Source organism: Lingula anatina, chromosome 3 (genome assembly GCF_051362555.1).
Source record: "Lingula anatina isolate TDL-2025a chromosome 3, LinAna3.0, whole genome shotgun sequence".
In the NCBI taxonomy this organism is placed as follows: Eukaryota; Metazoa; Brachiopoda; class Lingulata; order Lingulida; family Lingulidae; genus Lingula; species Lingula anatina.
The window spans coordinates 14,868,865-14,890,309 of record NC_141769.1 but is presented as its reverse complement, the minus strand read 5'-3'; the positions used below and the strand labels follow the sequence as shown (position 1 = coordinate 14,890,309).

Genomic DNA, 21,445 nt, shown 5'->3' with positions numbered 1-21,445 from the left:
GGAGTTAAGGAAAAATACCTTGAATGTATGGGCTGATGTTTTCATAAAAAGATACACATAGCAGTGTTTATTTTAGAGTAAACAAAAAAATCTTCAAAGTACTAGTAAGACTGACATCTGTTTAGTAAGTTAAAATGATTTTTTTTTTACAAAATTTGGTGTACTTACTTCTTGCAGCTACAAAAGAAGCATACAAATCTCGTGTTAACAGAGGTTCCGGTAGATCCCGAAAAAATTCTTTCAGCAGAGCGGCCACGTCATGAGGATTGTGTTCTTCATTTAGCTTAACATCTTTTCCAGAGTCAAACTCATCCCTTAACTGTAATATGACACAGGTTTTGATACAGTTGAATACACTTTTGACTTTAATTTAAATTACTGATATTTTAGTGCCCTCATTTATATATAAGAAATCTTCTCATATCAGTAATTTACTAATAAACAAACTGAAAATCATCTATGCCTACAATGTGTTTGGAACATTACTTACAGTATGTTAATTGTTAATTTTCTATTCACAGGACAGAGTAAATTTTATATTTAATATGACATTCACACCAGGTTGCACTTTGAAAGAAATTACAAGTTCTGTTTTTGAAATGATTCTAAAAGAAACTGCAGAATATTAATGTAAAATGGCATATACACTTGGGTCATACATATGACATCCAAATGCTGTACAATTTTTTATTTGCCTGAAGAATATGTAAAACGTTATACCATCATTCACCAAATTTATCCTTTTTTCTCAATGTTAGATATCCGGCTATTTCACAAAAAATACATCCTAGAATGAGCTCAGTATTACTTTACACTTCATGCTTACTCCAACACTGCAATCTTAGAGCCATCTTAGAAGGAGATGAAGACAAATGATATTCCAACTTGAAAAGGGCTGCAAATTTCTGTCAGAACATAGATTATGTTGTGGATGATTTATGTTTGAAAATACACACTTTCCTCTCATTAGTAGAATGAGTTTCCCTATTCCAGGAGCCCAATAAAACAGATATCTATCCAGGTAAACTGAAGGGTAAATTCCAGGGTGCCTAATCAATTTTAATTCCTAGAAACAGCTGGCAAATGTTCTGTGTAGAGTGAAAATATTGGGTTAGGTATCACTTTACCATAGATTTCAGGATTATGGTGCGAATGGAACATCAGTCTTAACTCCTGTTTTCTTTGAAGTGAAATTTGCAAAGTAAATATAGTGCTTACGTGCATGATACATCTTCAAACCCCTCAAACACTTTAATCTACAAAATATTTTGACTCAGGAATTTTATTATGCATATTTGTGGTAGGGGAATATTTATTTATTCTCTAGTACTTTTGAGGCCTGGGAAATGTGGGTGAATATTAATGTCTGTCTCACCTGTTTAGATCTCTTCTTTGAGCTCCCCACTCGAAAGATGCCCAGCACCCGTAAACCTGGAAATATCATTATGCTATGAAATGGACATTTAACCATGCTTTTACCTCTGGGATATTTGCTTCTCTGTGATTGGAATTTGATTATTAGAATTAGTGTATAGTATTTAGCCTTGATGTTAACTAGATTTATACATAACTGATTTAATAACTGATTTAATGACTTTTTTTAACCTTTTTTAATCATGTAACTACACATTTTTGCTCAGACGTAATCTGATGATGACTTTCATGTTCTGAAAAAGAAAGTTATCCAAGATGTACGTGTGTGTGATCTACATTCAGTAATGAGCATGTTCGAAGGTGTAAAACTTTCTCAACTTTTTTAACAGAAAGGTGACTTTGAGGATAACAGAAAGTCTGACCAATTCAGAAGACTCAATGTGTATCAATTAGATTTTTAAAATTATTTTTGAATCTAAAAACAACAACTTGAAAGTACTCACCATATGTTTCAATGTGCTTGAAACAAGTATTAACAATGTATGGCACTTGTGGAGTTGAATTAGGAGTAAAACTTGGCCGCCTTTCAGTACGCGGAGAGAGTGTGAGTGCATCAATCAGCTGACTAGAACCTCTGCGCCCTTCCAGGTTGCTAAGTGACTCTGAACTATCATTCTAAAGAAGAACCAAACACTCTTAGATACTCAGCGTTATGAAAAGCAACCATTGAGATTGTTTTTATTGTAATTAAAATGTATTTTGTGTGTTTTATATAACATGAATTAAAGAGGTTATTTAAATCTAGCTGTCTGAGCACTACATTAGATCAAACAATCATTGTTTAAGCTTTGCTCCAATGTGACTTATCAACAATGGGAAAATAGAATTAACTGAAACAGGCTTGCAAGCTCGCAGATACTTATACATCATTGGTCAACAGATTTGCAAAATTTCAGCAATATCTCTATACTCACACTGTCTACATTCTCTAATTTATTTATTTATTTTATTTTATTTATTTATTTTTTTTTTCAGACCTCAAGTCACATTTAGTCAAGTGCATCAGAGAAACCATTTGAAATTGGTCCAACACATGCATGTATAGTATGCCAATGTTTTACCTTTCTGTGTGCCAGATCAACTGGCAGTTGCAGCAGGGAAGAGCTGCCATCTTGTGTTGCACTAGAACTGGTGGAGGAACTACTTGATTTCCTGTGGAGCAGATAATATAATGGTTATTTTAATAAATATTTTTGGGCACCTCTTCTTTCAAATAATCATATATTTTAGATAATAACCTAAATGCAATATCTTTTAAAGTATAGTTTTAAGTTTTATGACATTTTATTCTTGTATTATGACAACGTGCAGCTCTGTAGTAACAGAAGCCAAAATTTGTAAAGATAGTGGTTTGAACAATTTGGAATAATGAAATATTTTAATCAAGTTTGTTAAAACAGATAAAAAATGATGCGTTAAACTAGAATGCTATCATAAAAATTTTGACTTTTGCCAAATTGTCATTTACGTCACAACTGTACTTTTTCAGCCGACTACTTGCAACTCTAAACTCATTGCACTGTAACAGAAGCTGTTTAATAGGGCCACCTGAGCTAAACTTATACCTACTTAAAGAAACAAGAACAGAAAGATAATGGTTTTTACATTTGTTCGTGTGTCTGAATTTTGTGTCCAGGAGCAACCTGATAGAACCAGAGCAGGCAATCTAAAGCTAACTGTTGTTTGCTTTAAAGATATAACCTTTAGATCTTCTGAGCGATAGTGCTCTGTTTTGAGCTGGATGTTTGTTTTTCCAACTTCTCTATTACCTGTGATTCATGGTTATGGCAAAGCACCACATATCAGACATGTTTTTTGCTGTTAAGATGTGAATAGTGTTACATTGGAAGTGTAGACTCAGTCTTGTTTGGCTAATATCTTGTTTCTGGTCTGGTAGGTTTTTTACCAGCCATCTGGGGTGTTGGGATGGTGTTTTCCTCATCATTATCTACACTGTCCAGGTGTTTACTAGTACTTAATTTCCAAGTTGATCATATCACTGCTGTGCTGTATGGGATGTGGTTTAGAAGGGATAGGGTCTACATATATATATGTAAAGAGCAAGAGATATAATTTGTCAGTAATCTTCTTCAATCAGTTCTCAATGACGCCATGCACTAGTGCTTCTAGGTAAACTGTATATAAAGATATGCTTCTGAAAATTATATTTTTTTCTGAGTCTTGCGAGATGAACATTTGGTATTAATTGATCATTCTGAGCAAGATTGCCAGATTTACTGGTTAACTGATAAATCACAGTATGAAAGGTAAAGGAAATCCCCTGGAAATCTAAAGCATTCCTGGTAATATTTTCAGTTTTTCCGGACAGTTGGGCCTGGTATTACATCAGAGAGATGATTAGAAACTATTCATAAATCTGAATTGGGCAGGGTGATAAGAAAGGTTAACCTAAAATCTGTCTGTTTGTTTCCTAATATGCCTCTGTGGAATCTGCACAGTTCTAGTTCTAGACATACCTTGTATGTATTTAAAATAAACTCTTGATATATTGACTCTACTAGTTAAGAAAATCTAGTTATAAACTTCTCATAATTTACATGCAATAGTCTAGAGCAGGTACTAATTCTGAAGTACCATGTCAGACTGCATGATGTTTTTCCAAAAATGTGTAATTTGATTTTTTTTTTTTTAATTCTTATCTAAGGGCAAATAGCACGCTCACTTTAATAACCATGCCCATAAAGTGTTTGACAAGTTCGCCAACTGATATTTCAACCTTACTGCTCTAGCACAGTGCATGCTCTGGGGAGTATTTTGACAATATTTTGTACAGTGATACTGCAGCTTGTAGTTACAAGGCTGAGTTCAAGCACACACATAGGTATAGGTTTGGTTCACAATATCAAAACATGTCTGGCTTCCATCAGTGGCTGGTTCATTGATAGGTGAGTAGTCTTCACAAGTGTGACAGCTACCATGTGAATCCTCTCTGTACCTATCACACCAAAGATGTTACTTAATTTATTTACTACCATAGTAGTTACTTCTTGTAACAGACAGTACTAGATCTTCCCACTGTTTCTGCCCTTTAATACGTCTTTTAATGAGGGCAACTTCTCTGATTGTAAGTTTGTCTTCCATTTCTTTGGCAAAGCTTTTCTACAGGTACAGTTGTACCTGTACCCTCTGCTATGTGTACCTTGAGTTTCACTTTCTTTTGAGATAATCTTGCATTTTTTGCTCTTTGTTAATTTGGCTGAGAAAATTATTGCCCCACATCAATAAATTCCTTAAAATTTTCCAAAACTTTCTTGGATCACATTGCTAAAATTTTGGATGATTGCAGGTATGTGCATAAGATAGGATCACTGTCTGCCATAAACCTGCTTGATCTAAAGGAAACAAGATTATATAGAAAACAAGGATCACTCCTGCTGCTCTGAAAGTCAGGGTACATATACTTGTTGAGAGGTGGAACTGACAGATTCTCAACCTGTCAGACTAGCTGGCAGCACTGTTGATGGACTGCCTGTTTACTTGGGACTACAAGGAGGAAGACCAACGGTAGCAAAAGCAGAACCATGGGGCATGCGTCTTGATAGTCCCAAGGTTTATTGGTCCGAAAAATCGAAAAATTTTTCATCAGTGTTTAATAAAAGGGTTCGTTGGTCTGAAGGTTCTATTGTGAACATTTGGACAATTGAACCTTCAGACTAATGCTATGCAGCAGCAGGGCGTACTGGGAGCTTCCTACTATTTTTTAATGCAGAAATGACCAAAGATTGGTTTATATCTGTACATCACCTCCCCCCTCCGCAAGTAGTAGTTCAAAGGTATGCTGAAATATTCATAATGGGCTATGAAGCAGGAAGTTATTTTTGTCTGATAATTGGTTTCATTTTTGCCATATCAGCCTGCGTTAATCATAATTTGTCATTTTATGGTTGTTGCATGTGTAGTTCTTTTGTTTGTTTATTTCCTTGTCTTATTTTACTAATAAGTTTCTGTATTACAGTGAATCATCAATTATGGAGAAAGAATGTGCATGTACTTCTGTATGCATGTGTGCTCAGATACATTGGATATAACAATGTTGCAGGCATGTACCAGTATTTGATATAAAATATGTGCACAACACAATGCATGTGTGTACATAGAATCGAAGAAAGGTAGACAGAAATCTCACCTCCTCTGCGTATTACATCCATCATCTTGTCTTTCTTGAAGTAGGGATAACTTTCTCCTCTTCAGGGCGAGATCATTAGAAATGCACTTAGAAAGAGGTATACCAAATACTAGACCTCCTGGGTGGTGATCTGAAGGTAAAGAATTTGTTCAGGTCATCATTTATAGATAGAAAAAATTATAAATGTTTCTCTGTTTATCTTTACAAGTGCATCTGGTCGGAAAATGGAATACACAGGGCATCTTGGGTGGTGATGAACTGGAGATATAAAACTACAAGGTAGAACAGCTAGCTAGATCATTATGAAAAAAAAAAGTAGATAATAAAATGGTTTGTCTACTTGTTAAGTGGTATACCAAACATGAAAGCCCTTGGGTGGTACTCAGAACTAATACACTTGTTTACATTAGGTCATTATTGAAAGCTTGACAGAATACAACTGCTGCTCAGTTTATGGCCGCTGTATGGTGTAAGATTCCCATCGGTTCTAGATAACCATTCAGACCATACTTCCATCATACTAGCTCTTACATTTACTGAACTACAGAATGGTAAGGTTGACCACATGGAAATGGGTTTTTGATAGCTGAAAAAGCTGGGAAAGCAATCATGGTGCAAATATTTATCTATTATCTTTTCGCTGGTGCAGGTTTGACCACATTAATTGGAAAATAGATCAGGGGGCTGAAGGTGTGAACCTAAGTGACAAGCACCTCAGGTGAGATTCCTTAGGTCACGGCTGAAAAAAATGTTAATTAAATCGACGATGATTGCACGTTTCACCTTAGATAGGGTCAGCACCAGTATATCACCCGCATGTTTGAGGTGAGATTGGAATGAAAGCAATAGCAGCTAAGCCAGAACTTGGACAAAACTGTACTAGGACCATTGCTCCAAGTATATGTTATTAATACAACCCTGGAGCTGATGATAGACCTCATCAGTTCAAGTAGAGGTTAGGTTATGGATATGTTCCTCTTAATAAAAAACAACATGAAAAAAAGATTATGGAACCTGCATGCCCATAAACACAAGTTCTATAAACCAGGGTTTTAGCAGACAGATGTTTTAAAATGCATTCTGCAACTGCTTTCACACTGAAATACAATAAATAATGCATTTTAATGCATATTTCAAAATCTTCTGCTTGTTGTGACACAAACTAGTTGTCTCTTTGCCACTTTAATTAATGATGCTGATGCAAACTAAACAAAAAAGAAAGAAGCTTATGCTTTTTTTTTTTTTTTTTTTTTGACCCTCAGTAAATTTCTTTCTTTTTATACAGTGTAACATTTGTACCAAGGCATCAGTGGCAAAAGGACACCAGATATGTACCTTACCACGTTAACCTCTGTTAAATTAGAGGCTCATAAATTGTTAAGCATGTTTTGTTTATATACTGGGTAATTTTTGTAAAGGGGTGTGAGCACACTAAAATAGTGAGGGTGCATTTATTGAGTTCATATACATACAAAGGTTTCAAAGCTACTCATACAGCCCTTTAGTACTTTTAAAATGTCAGTCCCAGAGGCATCCTGCAGGTATCAGGCTGCTATATTTAGACCTCGGCAACTGCAGCTTGGTTCTACTCATGCTAGCAATTGCCTGTTTCCCATAGAATTGAAGCTTTTAGAGTTAATTGATCTAATCGGGATAACTGATCAATAACACAGGTCACTGGGAGCATCACATATTCCTGGTGCACCAAAAGTTAAGCTGCAAAACCAGAGATTTTTAGGGGTGGGGCGGGGTGGATAAAGAACCATAACTTATGCAGGGGCTGCAGTTTGACTAGAGATTTGGAAAGGGTCAATGATGTGCATTAGTTGTGGATACGAAATATATTTTATCAATTTGGTGAGCTTCATCTTTTTCTTTTTGTGGATTGTCATTATTTTCTGCTTACCTCCCCCTCCCCTGTCTCCCTCCCTCCCTTTCTCTCTCCCTCTCCCTCTCTGCAAGCATGCATTTTTCCTCGAATGTGTATATGCTTCTGCTGTTTAATTTTACTCTCCAAATATATCCATGACATTGAGTTTTTCTACACTTATAGCCAGTGAGTCACAATATATTCTTTACGCAAATGTGCATGGAGTGAGGATTGGTACAGTGCTTTCAAATCACTTAGTTGATCAAATCTAATGAAATAAAATAACAAACAAATATGTAAATAGTGTTTCATGCAGACACTATTTACCACAATGTTAACTTTTGCATTTTATCTCAGGATGCATGAATCATGGCTTATAATTCTGAGAGCCAGAAAACCACAGCAGGGCTGGGATTAAAACCAGGAGTTCCTTTTAGATGTGAAGTGCACATGCAGTCTCATTCTGCCAGGTGTTTTGGGTTTCTTGGCATTACATACAATATAGACCATTCAGCAGAGAGTAATGCTGAATGTAGAGAGCTGACCAGGAACAATGATTCATTGGCATAACCCATGTGGTTAGACTAACACCTGTATGCTTATTCAGGGAGAAGGGGGGGGGGGTGTGGAGTGGGTGGCAGAGACCTTCATGGATCCTAAATAAGCACAGAGGAAAAGTACCTACCCACCCTTATCTTTTTTAAAATGAAAGAAGTGAAAAATATCCTTATGCCACTCCCCACCCCCCTTCAGATAACTTATGGAACTGCCAGCAGAGGCTGGAATTGTAGACAGTACTGAAAAAGAGAAAGCAAAGAGTATGATTTACAACAAATGCCCCTGCCAACCAACCACTGATAAGCCAGTAAGTATAAATGGGTATGCATATTTGTTTGTTATTTTTGGTAAGGACAAAATGTACCCACATTTGTTTCTCTGTTAATTTGGACCCAATTAAGACACCATCCACCAAACTCATCATCCCTATCTCTCAAATCAGGTAAGCATCATGTATGCACCTTATATTATCCTTAAGTTAACTGCAGCCAGTGCTAAAGGGCTCCTAAATTAAAAGGTTATAGAACATAATCGGATCATAGGTTTAATAAACTACACCTGGAGGAGACATATTTAGATGATTCCTGTCTAAAAGTGTGTGGTCTGCACCTAAATTTAACCACAGTGAGATGGTGCTTTAAGTGCCTGTGTTTATTATCAGCATCATAATACTGTGAGTCAGCTTGTATATGTGCGTATGGGGGAAGGGGGGTAGAGAATTTTTTGAAGTGCCCTACTTATCATCAATATCTGCTAGAATTTGGAATGAGATGTAAGATTATTTCATTTCACTTCTGAATATCTATTAGTACTATAGACAAAGCTGTGAGCAAAAGAGCTGGAGAAAAGGGAAGACTGATATAGTTATAGATAAACAGGTCTTAATGCAACGTTGTGCCACAGTAATGTATATGGGGACAGAAGTGGAAAGATCTCAAAGAACCTGCAACAGACAGCAACAGTAAACATCATGTTAATACTACAGGCAAAATAGTTCTATAACAACAACAGTAATTCATGACAGTGCACTTTTAAAAAAATTATTGTCCATGCTTTAATGTGACTATTTTAAGCTGAAAGTGGTCCTTTAGTATATGGCATGCAGTAACCATCTCTACATTATTTACAAAGCTTATTTCATGGCACATACAACATACTGTACCAGCCTTCTGAAATAAAAGTTGGTCCATGCTAAATGTACGTCTCTTCTAAATACAAGCATTCCCAATCAACAGTGAATGAACTGAAGGTCAGAAAATGTTTGACTGCAAAGTCAGTGCTTTCATCCACTTACCTTTATTTTCTTTTTCTTTACTTTTATCTCGAAAATTGTCCTTAATATTATCAATAAGGTCACCCAGATGGGTTGTGTGGGACTTTTTCTTGAGAGCAAAATACTTCTTCTTCTGCTTCTGTGATCCTGAACCATCTGTAAAAATAAGACATTTAAACTGAATTGAATATTCTAACTTATTATTCATTAATGAATTAGATATCTTCAAATATTTAATTTTGTTTTTAAACTTGTTAATAAATGCATAGCAATCTGAAAATATCCAAAACTAGAAATTGCCAACATGAACATTTAACACTTTCAGATTCATTAATTGGTTTTGTAGTGCAAGCTAGGACAGCTTTTGTGTGAATTTTAGAAAAGGCTTAAGAAACTGCAGCATTTGTGAGGAAACATAAACATCTGGATCTGTCGACTCCAGAATACTTCCTTCTACCAGAGTGATAAGTAAGAAAGCAATGATTGTGTATGCTGATCTAAACCTGATTTTATCTGTCCATAACCTTGTATTGAACAGGTGAGAACGAAAACCTCAATGTAAACATAAACACCTTTCTTTTTATTCCACAGCTGTGTGCAAATTACAGGTGAAGAAAGATACATGCAAAAGCAAGGCAGGGGGGCAAAGGCGGATGTCCTATCTATGGAATATCAATTTTCTTTCATTATTATTCATTAATATTACCACTATTATTCTTTTTTTTTTTTCCAGTTGTACCAGTATGTAGACATGTAGACTTGCCACCTTGAGGTTCATAGTGGGTACATGCATGCCAGTAACTTTACTTCCACCCAGCAAAGATATGCAATAACACTGAGGACTGTGAGGACTGTGAGGATCAAGAGGACTTTTTAGGATGAGGAAAGCCAAGCAAGGGAAAAAAATCTGTGACCTTCTACATTTAAACCCAGACCTGCCATAAGACTGACAAGGGCCCAAAACATGAATATATATATATATATATAGCAAAGGCATTCTGTGCCAATAATAACATAGGACTGAGAAGTGACCAGGTCTTTTTTGAGTGATAAATGAAGTGGAGTTTTTATCTCTTACAGACAGAAAGGCTGGGAATTGATTTAACCTTTACTCTTTTGGTGGTCTGAAGGGCAAAACTGCTTAATCTTTCTTTTTTGCCTTGTTGATTTTTTTAAAGATGAAATAATGTTCAAGTGTATTTATTACAAAGGCTTTATGACATATGACATACATAATGAGTAACAAATTTTTATATAAAAAGCATGTATGTCCCATATGCATTTTGGCATATATTGGCACATTTAAAGACAAAATTCATTAGATCATTTGAGATTAAAGTTTTTATAGCTATATGATTTCAGTATGACAGACTATGAAGGAAAGTAATATTTGATGTAAATCAACACCACTGAATTTTTCATTTCTTTCGAATGAAGTACTGTCAGATTGAGCAATGGTAGAAAATTTGTGTCCATGTCTATTTGCAGTGATGAATCCAATACTTAAGAATGGTTGGTGTTTTGCCCAACATATTAATTGCAAAAATAAATTCAGTATGTGAATAATTTAGATTCAAAGCAAGTTTAATGTCACCTAATTAAAGCTATATGATCAAATAAGCCTAAAATCCTCAAAATATCTGATATATTTGCATTTGTAATCCCACACAATCCCACACACTCCTTTATGTATGCCATCCTCCATCCTGAGCCCAATTTTAATCCATCATTCTAATCCTTGACTCAGCATCTGAGAATGAGTGGGTGGGTGGATACAGGAGGACCACAAAGTTTCTGAAGTCGTTTCTTTTCCTAATGATACTGATTTACCTCAAGGGAACATATTTTTAAGTGATTTCTTCCCTATATATAGATACTACACAAGTATGAAGTCACCAGAAGAAACATATTTCTAAAGTTGTTTCTTTCCTGAAGGTACTAACGCCATAGCAGGAAACATGTACTTCACTATGGATTTCAAGTGCCATTCCTTTAGGATCATGCAGCGAGATAAATGTCAAATTTTGGCCTATATTTATCAATTCCTCACTTTTAACCTAGCATCAACTAGTGCTGAGAGAAGTAAATATATGTAAACTATAATACAATGTATACATATATTTCACACTGGTCAAGATTTTCTTTTTTTCCCCTATCTGTTAATTTTTCCTTCAGTTATGATCTTTGGAAAAACTTTGAACCACCTAAATTATAATCTAATTACTTTCTGGTTAAGACAAAAGATTTCCACACTTCTAGACTTACCTTTTGGTATAGCTATAGGACAGCCTAGATTCATCCCTTGTAACTTGGCTAGCGCTATCTTCTGTAGAGCTGACCATTCTTTATCCGATAGGGACAGAAGGTTGGTGGGGGTCAGCACCACTTTTCTTCCACTCATACTGCACCATGTACAGTTGCCCTGTGATAAAACGAATGAAGATATTTAATTTGTATGGTAGACATATCAAATATACAGTACAGTAATTTTTTATCAGCAGAGACAAATGAATGATTTTTTTTTTTATTTGTTTGATTTAAGCACTGGATATCTGTCTTTTAAATGTCTGTTTTAAAAGTTTGTACCACCATAATTTGACTACCAAATACTGTTGTGATGACCATGTAGACAGTTAACTTTTGTCAAATGCCTGTATAAGGTTGGAACTTAATGTCAGATAATTATTTCTTACTTCAGCTACAGGTCTAGAATTTTAAAAAGCTACCCATGCAGCTAATGGTGTTTATCAAGTAATTAAAACTGCCTTAAACTGGAAGCTGACTTAGCCCCAACTCAAGTACTGGTATGTCATATGCTTTTAGTCCATCAGCCAGAATACTGAAATGCTGAGAATGTGGTCCTAATCACGTGATGTGTGTTCACAATATATCCAGACCTGCACTCGTTTTTGTAAAAAAAACTGTTTCATAAAGTGAGCATACTAAGAACATCCTTGTATATCTGGAAAAGACCAGCGACCCCTTGCAGCAATTGAGACAAAAAGACTCATAAGAGATTACGCCCTCATCAGTGCACGTGGTCACTAACGTTCACTGGGGGGACTGCACTAAATACACTCTGTCCACCTCTTAAGTAAGAAATTGCACCCCATCCTCACCAATGTGACTGAGACAGGTAATTAGTGAGCAGTATCACAGTTATTTCACATACATCAGCACCAAGGCATGCAAGATTGAAGGTTAAATTAGCCATATACATATTTAACTAATAGCTCATTTCTCGGGTCACAGGGTTATGGAAATCATATGACACACTGCATGGATATCCCATGAAAATGACTTAGTAAATATCGTTATTAAGTTAATTTTAGGTTAATTTTGAATTATCTCACCTGAGCATTTTTTGCAATATATAGAAAGTGTTATTTTCAGCACCTTTCAATTACATGTACTCATCCTATTAAAAAATGACCTCATAATATCATCCATAGAATATACACGTCTATCAGTTTATACAGGAAAGTATCTGTCTTTTGGTTAAACTACATTTTTTTATGAGTTCAACTCTCAACAATCACTCAGCCCAAAGGTTTCCCCGATACAACTTACCTGGAGATTCAGCCACAATATGAAGTGGAAAGATAGATGGCAGTTTTTATACCTGCCTTCATCAACTCATGACGTTAAATGAAAATTTAGTGAAGTGTTTGGATTTAGGAAATTTCCAAAACATGGTGCAAAGGAGATTGATGAAAATCAAGTTTTACATTTACAAGAAAGTAGGTGTTTTTAAGCAGACAGAAATTTGAAGGGCATGATCGCACTTCCTCTAAATTTGTACCCAAGGTAAACATATCACCCAACAACACCCTGACAGCAAAGTTATGGAGATGTTCTCAAATGTTATGAGTAATTTGAAAAGCAGCACTCATCAAAGTTTTTATCAGATCAGGTATCTAGACTTCTTTCTCTTACCATTGCCTTCCAGTTTCTGCCATTGCATGATGACTTTTTCCTTGAAAATATCAACATTTTCTTCTATTTTTTAGTTATGTTTACAGGTTTGACTAGAAAATCTAAGTGTCTTATCAACTTTAAAAGCCTCTTGGTTCTTTGATACAGCTTGTGAAACTACAACGTTTTCAGTTCTTTTTTTCTTCTTTCACAGGAGGTACTCCTGGTATAGCACCTGAAGCTATTGCTCTGTGTAGAATATGTTCCAGATGATTGGAGACTGCAGATCAGGAAAACTTCTCGTGTGGAAGGAACAAGGTAACACCAAGCTTAACTCTGTGTCCTAACCTTATGTGAGCCAGACCAAAGGCTTCAGAAAGAATCTTACACAACTTAAGAAAATTGAGAAGTCATGGAATGGCTGTCAGCAAATTGCCCACATGTCAATATCATTTTTAAAAAATGGTTTCAAATACATTGATCATCTGCTTCCAGTTATTGCAATCTTAATGAAAACCTGCAATGTTGCAGAGTTTGAGATTATCTGTGGCTCTTTTCCTAATCACAAAATGCCAAGAGAACAATCCAGGCAATAACAATTCCTAGAAGTTCTGCATCACTGTTTCTGGAACCTTACGTATTCTGAGAATTCACAAGTCAAGTATAACTTGCTTCAGCAATCCATCATTGTGAATATCTCTCTATCTTTGTTTCTCACTCTCTTTCCTTCTTGCTCTCAACTCCAGCTAATTGTGCCTGAAGGCTGAGGCCTGCCACCAGTTTTATACCTGCCGCAGCATGAAAGTGATAGCACAGCAGAAGGTGCTGCTCTGACATCAGCGGCACTGAGTGACTGTGTGCACTGGGGACCTCTCATTTACCTTGTAAATTTACCTCTAATCTACTCATGGGTCAGTAAGTGCCTTGTTTTAAAAACTTCCCAAGACACTGTCAATTACAATCAACCCACGGCAAGGGTAATGGAATTAGTCGAAGAATTCACATCAAGGAACCAGCTGGAGTTATTTCCCCCGATTTCTGGGTGCTTTCTGAACTTGACCCCCTTGTATTGGCATCAAAGAGATCATCATTACCAAAGTAAATGATCACCCTTATTTTCTTAGTTTAATGAAAATGAGCCATTTTGGTTTGGCAAGAGTGAGAATGTGCATTTTTTAAATTGTTATGCTGGTTTTGGTGCCTGCGATCCTCATATAATAATAAGATAAAAGTTGGGCTGTGTTACATTTGTTGACTGCTAAAGTGAGTTGAAAAATTGTGCAACTTTGCACAGGAGAATGATATCAGAATTAAAATGTAAACATTTTGAATATAAATTTTAGCCTTTGACATGCAGCCTTATTAATCCAGCTATGTATTTGGCTTATTTTTACGGATTTCACTTGTATCACTGAGGGTGACTTCTACTGGCATGTGTCCAATTTAGTTAATTTCTTACCAAGTGATTTTAATTGTAGAAAATTGAGGCAGGTTAAGTGCAGTCCCTGCAGTCACAGAAAAAGGCTGAATTTCAGGAAGTTTATTGGCAAAGGCCAGACTGACTTTGTCAACAGATGCCTACTAGTTTAAATAGCAGTGGTGTGAAGTCACACAGTGCATAAACGTATTGTCTTTTCTGCACTTAGAAGCGCACTGCCTGCTACAAGTGTCAGCGCAGAATGCACTGGTCTTAATAAAGTTGAAGTTAAACATGTTAAGGCTGTCTTAATGTCTTGCTCTTAATTTCTTTTTCTTTTCCTTAGCTTCTTTAACATAAGATTCCAATTTACACACTACCTTTTTACTTTTTAGTGTTAGTTTATTAGTTTTGCATCAACCAGGACCTATCATATATTCACACATACAGAAATTGGGATATATGTGTTTAATACCTAAACAAAAAAATCAATAAATACCTTTATTTTCACAATTTGTATCTTTAATAAGTTAAAACAATGTATGCTCAGGTATTTGTTTCAGCCATTTCATTCCTTACACATTCTTCAAATACAGGGGAGGTCAACAACTTAGTGTACTTAGAGAGAACTAAAGTGATATGATCACTGATATCCTCCAAACTCACTTATCTTAATTAACCGTAGCTATAACCTTTCAGTTAGGTTCAAGGAAGTTACCTTGAAATTTGCAAAAATCGCCCCCTCTGGCCACCAGGCACAGAAGACTTCCTTGTTCAAATCCATCAATACTAGCATGTTTGATGGGAATGTCATTGGGGAATTTCAAAGTGCGCAAATCACAGCGGGGATTACAACTGTAATATACTTTATGGTTCCTTGTATGATGCAAAATTGATACTTTATGTGAGAATTTTTGAAGGCCCTCAAATCCAATGGCATGCTACGCAATTATTATTTTTACTCTCATTGAGAGCTGCAATTCCACTTTTCTTTCTTTCATCTTCAAAAATAAGATCCCTTGGCCTTCCAAAAATGGAGAAAACTCCATCTCAGGAATAAAAAAACTGTGCATCTAAAACTAAAATTTTCAAAATTTCTTTGGGAGTGACCCAGAGTGAACAAAGTATTTCCACCTTTCAATTTTTAAAACCAATCAGAATGTTTTAGTAAAGTATTAGTTGGAACACAGGCGACGGCAATATGAACATAAAATATGTGCATAAAAAATGACTTGTGCAGTATGGTGTCTTTCATATATCGTGTATTTTTGCAAAGTGCTCCATAACACTTTGTTCAACAGAGACCAGCAAGCTCGTAAAAGTACATGTTACTCCCACAAAGACATGGCACACCAAATAACATTTCTTAAGCAATTCAATTACGAGGCAAGATAAGAAACACTCAGCTGTCAGAGTTACTTTTGTACCCTAGAAAATAGAACAAAATGTTATTCACTGAAGTATTATAGCTTTACTTTGCAAACATTCCCATAAAAGCGTATTGTCATTGTTTATATCTATTTTGATTAATCTGTTAAAAATTCAATCTTCTGTTTTACTTTGAAGTGTTTGAGGAACACCTTTGTACACTGCAAGCATTTAGGAGTTTGCCTTGTGTAAATGTTTAGAGACAGACTTCACCACAAGCTGTAAGTGCCTTGAAGATTGAGTGTTGCACTGGGTTTGCACATTCTATATCAATTTACTTCTTTTTTTTTTTTTTTTGAGTTATTGAAAAGTTGTAAACAGAAGTATCAAAAAACCTGTGTGCATTTTGAAAGGTTTGTTATGGAAGCATTTTATATTAACAAATCCTACCCTCTACACATCATTTGTAAAAAAAAAAAAAATAGAGCATCCACCATTACTTATCTATGCAGCTGATCTAAAACTACCCTTTTAACATCTTTATTTTTACTTAATTGCACCCCTCCCAGGGTTTTATCCCACTTCACTCATATGTCAACACTAAGGGTATGATATCAAAAAAAATTTTTTTTTTGAATGACCTAATTTTAACTACAACGAGTTGGACAGATAGTAATTATGGGTTCATATTTCTTTTGACAAGCGAAGGGTTGTTGTCCTATGGTTGTGATGCTGGGAGTTCCTTTGCACCTATACCCCTCTCCCCCCCCCCCCCCCCCCAAAAAAAAAAAAAATAATAATAAATAGAAATAAGGTAATTGCTCCCAAATTTCAAACACCATACTTTGTCCAATATAGATGACTGTTTTTAATAACTACTCACAAAAACATAATTTCTGACTTAAACACAGCTTGCTTTTCAAAAATTTGTTATCATCTTTTTCAAGGAGTTCTAAAAAATATGGTTTTGGGAAACACGATCGATATACCAATTTTGTTTGACTGTAGTGAGTAATTACCACTGAGATTCCAGCTGCAGACCTTTTGCAGGGGTGGATGTACTCTGACTTCCTGAGATTTAAGATGTTCAAAATTCTGTACAGAAAATTATGTAAAATGTGTGCTTTTGTTTTGTAAATTATTTTCAAGGCTGCCAAATGAAATGAACAGATTCTGTTCTGTTATGCGAAGAAATATAATTTCATCAAAATGCATAGAACTCACCAGAGACGTATGATACTGTGATGGCATGCCAACTGATAATACTGGTAGACAACACGTGTATATATGTGTACACCAAAGTTTGGGGTAGACAGCAAATTGGTTTTTACCTTACCGCATGTGGTTATATGGCCAACCAAACATTTCACTACTGACCAGGTGGCAGTCAACATGATTAAATTAAGTACCTTTCCGTGAAGAGCTAATTGAAGGATAACTGGTGGAACAGTACAGAAAATTGTTCATACCCTTCTGACTCCATAAACACACAAACCCCTGGAAGGTTCAGTCGAGCGACCAGGCACCAACTAAAGAGATCCAAAGCAAATTATACCCAAGGAGACTTGAAAGTTCAGAGAATCAGCCAGGGTGAAAAGAAGAACAGAGGCTATAGGACCATTTGAAAACTTGCCAATCCCCTCAGAAACTTCGCCAGTGCACTTGGCATATGCAGAAACAAGGTGGGCAATAATGGTAAGCCGATGTATGATTTACGTACTGTTATCCATACTTAAGAACTCTTAAATTCGCTGTATGTGCATGTGATACACACATATCTGTCAAAACGTACAATTGCATGTTTTATTGCTGAAATAAGACCCCGCTGACATTATCATTGAATTAGACTTGAACCATGCGGTTTGCTTAGAAATTACCCAACTGTGCAGCCCTCCCAAGTCAACAGTGTGGTATGCGTCGGTTTATAAAGACCTATTTCTGATTGTATACCATTTATTTCCAGAGTGTCACTTTGAAATCAAGGTTTGTCAAGCCCTTCAAAAATGAACATGAAAAATTTAATTTTATTACCAAGTAGCCTGAAGGAGCTTGGATGAATAAAGCGTGCTATTCGTCGCAGGAAGGAGTTACGTCCTTAAGCACATTTGTCTAAGAATTTTATACAAATATTTTGAAATTTCATACTTCATATTTTCATAAGACTTGAATAGAATTTTAACTTGTGGGTTCACAGACAAGTGTTGTCAGCTGACAGCTGTTATACACTATGTAAGTACAATTACTATAAATTGGAACAGGATCTATTCCGTCATGTAATGGGTATAATAAGATATACCCAACAGGCTGGGATCACAACACTTAATAGCGGTGACAGAATAATTACAACAGACGCTGGGACCCACCAAATGAAGAATTGCATGCTGGAAGTGAACTCTTGTGAACTCTATTTTCATGTCACTTTTCATAGAGTTAGAACTATTAGGCTTGGGTGTACTGATTAATTGGTGTATATAAACATGATGCCGTATTTGCTGCACGGTGGTATTTACAATATTGCCAGTGTTCGTTGCAGTAGTAATATCGCTCAACTACCGTATGTTCATTTATTGGAATTATAGCCAAACAATGATAAAGTTATAAAATAAACTACAATGTTGGTATATAGACTTTTTTCTCACATTTGTTGTTTGTTGAGATCCAATATTTCAAGAAAAAGAAACTGGGAAACTGCCATAAATTTGACATGATACAAATGCAATCTTCTTAAAATGTTTTTTTCGTTTTGTTATTAATATGTATTCTATTTTTCATATCGACAGCAAAAAGCTATGAAAGTCACGAATTCAGCCTTGCTGCAAATATTATGATAACACTTCATCAAGTACATTGTGTACACAGCGTCGGGATGGATAGCCGCAGAGAGCAAGTATCATTATTTTGGAATGTGTTTAACCGCAGGGTCGGCGTATCATCAGTTTGGTTCTTACTCCAGTAAAAAAAAAGAAAGAAAAAAGACGTGTATCCGACTTTAAAGGAGAGTTTCAGGACATAAAAGGAGTTGAGATGGGTTTATATAGTCAACTCCTACATTGGGACAGTTGATGGTCAAGTTCTTTGTGATTATAATATGCCAGCATGGAAAAAATAATAGTTAAGACCTCGTAAAACACAAAAGGGTTTTTTTTTTACGTTCAAAGTTGTGTGAATAAAATAGTTTTGACGCGATGCAAGCTGCGGCAAGTTTTTCTACGTGTCATGGTACCGATTTGAACTTATCTGTGTAATCTAATCATTACGTTATCAGCTGATTCACGTATTTTTTGCCCACTCCCTCTCAAGGTAAAATCGGAACTATTATCGAACTGTACTGCTTTTTCGGGCAATCAAATAATTGGCAAATTGATTTTGTCGTCTTACGTCGCGTTTAAGGCCCCAACCTGTTTTCTGAGTGTCTAACTGTATTTGGTGTTTCTTGTATTGGCTAGAGGGTGCGGAGTAAGAGAAGATGCATCTGCACACCCGTACTGTAATTAATAGAATTTGTTAAACTCACAGGAAACGGTAATCGTTAAATTAGAGAATGGTGACCTCAATTTGAACTTAATGATACAGGTATGGATCGCTGATTCATCCTTACATGTTTAACTACTAGTATTTCACTGCTTAACAACACGTGATGCGCCGTGCCTGCTGGTTTGACTATAAAACGGTAAATGCTTTGGTTTGAAATGTCATCAAGAATAAAAACACCTATTTGTGTTTGTTGTAATTGTCCCTAATAAAACTGAGACTATGCTAGAGTTTTATATTCTAATGACTATATTCAATGTGTCGCTTGCTCAGCTGTTTTGTTTAATTAGCTTTTACACTGGCCTTTTCTATGATTCTTTAAACTTGTACCAAGAAAGTTAAGATATATCGTGAATTTTGTATCGAAAAGGCGACTATGTAATCAGTTCCTAACAATGATTACACCTTTCATGCCAGAGAGCCATTTTCCCCGGACAGACCACACCCACCCTTTATTATTGACGCCAGTAAATGTATAGTCCTTATCGTGTATGGCCATCTCGGCTATCAAATGCACAGTATGGACCCAGGGGGGCCGGACACGACAGTATAGGGTTACAGCCCCAATCAATATTGATTCAAAGAATCGAACTGTGGCCTATGCAGATCGAGATATTTACCAAAATCGATAACGAGCTCAAGAAATAGGGACAAACACTTTCACGGCACCCGCGGCCTTAAAATCGCTTTTGTTTCCACACGCAGCGGCGTTTGTCATCTTTTGGAGTACAACATCTTTTCTCAAATTTCGTCTTTATAGGACGTAACTCGCCTTCTATTGCAGTCTTGCCTCCTAAGACTTTTAACATACGCACATTAACTTAGGACATAACACTAGGTTGGGACTCGTAAAAAAGAGGGTTGTGACATAAGACCGTTTCATTGTTTACCTGACCAACTGACCGACGTTTGAAACCATCAGCATTTAACCATCATGTAACATCAAATTGAGGTAAATTCTGGGCTCCACATCATGTCGTAATGGTATCCTAACTCTAGTGTCCCTAGCCCACTGTCATTATAGCCTCTCTTTTTAATCCTTTTGCAATCCATAGCCTTTTTACATTAAATTATCCAGTTCAGATACTTATTTTTTTAAAAAAGTAGAACGAGCAGTTTATGACAGAAAATAAAATACCAAAAAAAGATATTCGAAATAACTTCAAAGTACTACCCTTGACTAAAGGGTTTTTGGGGGGTTAATATAACAGCATTTCTGGTTCAGTTAGGAGTGGGGCAGGTTCATGGGTTGGCGTACTTTGAGTGCAATGAACCTCCAGTGACTCTCTGATAAGTATTGGCAGACCAAAAGTCCACTATATTCACAAATCCCCATGTTTCACTTTTCACCTTTGACGAGCACGAGCACTACAAGGACGAGCAGCGAAAATATCAGTCCACGCATCTTTTAAATTTAGGCAGTACCCACCTCCTGGGCCACCCCCTTCCCCACCCACCCCTTACCCCCACCCACCCTATTTATAATACAATGTCCTCTTTATTCAGTTTATTTCACATATGCTGTTTACGACTTTATCGAACAGAGAAAATCGATACAACTCTCTAAAATTATGCCCCCTCCCCAATCTCATGTGTAAGAAAATGAATCATTTTCCGATGACCACAGATAAAATTTAGACATCAGACAAAACTATGAATATGCCAACATGGCATTATATCAATAGCTGTGTAAATATTGTCCAATATCAAAACTTTAAGGAGTGTTAAAACATTCCAAAATCATAAGTCCATGACCCTGAGGTATTTTAGTACCTATGCTATTAAAGTAATTGCAGCAATTTTCAAAAATATTCCCTCTGAGATTTCCCTGAAACCATTAATTATAAAGTCATTGTCGAGGTGTTTTTGCAATATGGAGGAGACGAGGGGCCTTCCCCCGTGCGTGTCGGTCAGCCATTAGTGGTTTAACTG

The 21,445-nt window shown here is 36.1% G+C and overlaps 1 protein-coding gene and 1 long non-coding RNA gene across 3 annotated transcripts in view; one reads left to right on the top strand and one right to left on the bottom strand.

The window, feature by feature from the left end:
• LOC106181300 (rho GTPase-activating protein 6) overlaps positions 1-21,445 on the bottom strand; it is a 48,737-nt gene that overhangs the window by 16,382 nt on the left and 10,910 nt on the right. For both annotated transcript variants that reach the window (XM_013565632.3, XM_013565631.3), the window contains 7 exons: positions 11,548-11,704; positions 9,304-9,438; positions 5,582-5,711; positions 2,496-2,586; positions 1,878-2,049; positions 1,376-1,431; positions 169-319 (listed from right to left, as the gene is read on the bottom strand). In XM_013565632.3, coding sequence (XP_013421086.1) covers positions 169-319; positions 1,376-1,431; positions 1,878-2,049; positions 2,496-2,586; positions 5,582-5,711; positions 9,304-9,438; positions 11,548-11,704 — 892 coding nt within the window. The remainder of the gene's footprint in view (positions 1-168; positions 320-1,375; positions 1,432-1,877; positions 2,050-2,495; positions 2,587-5,581; positions 5,712-9,303; positions 9,439-11,547; positions 11,705-21,445) is intronic.
• LOC147762948 (uncharacterized) lies at positions 16,816-19,743 on the top strand. The gene is made up of 2 exons (XR_015333533.1): positions 16,816-17,677; positions 17,946-19,743. It is a non-coding gene; the product is annotated as an uncharacterized LOC147762948 (long non-coding RNA).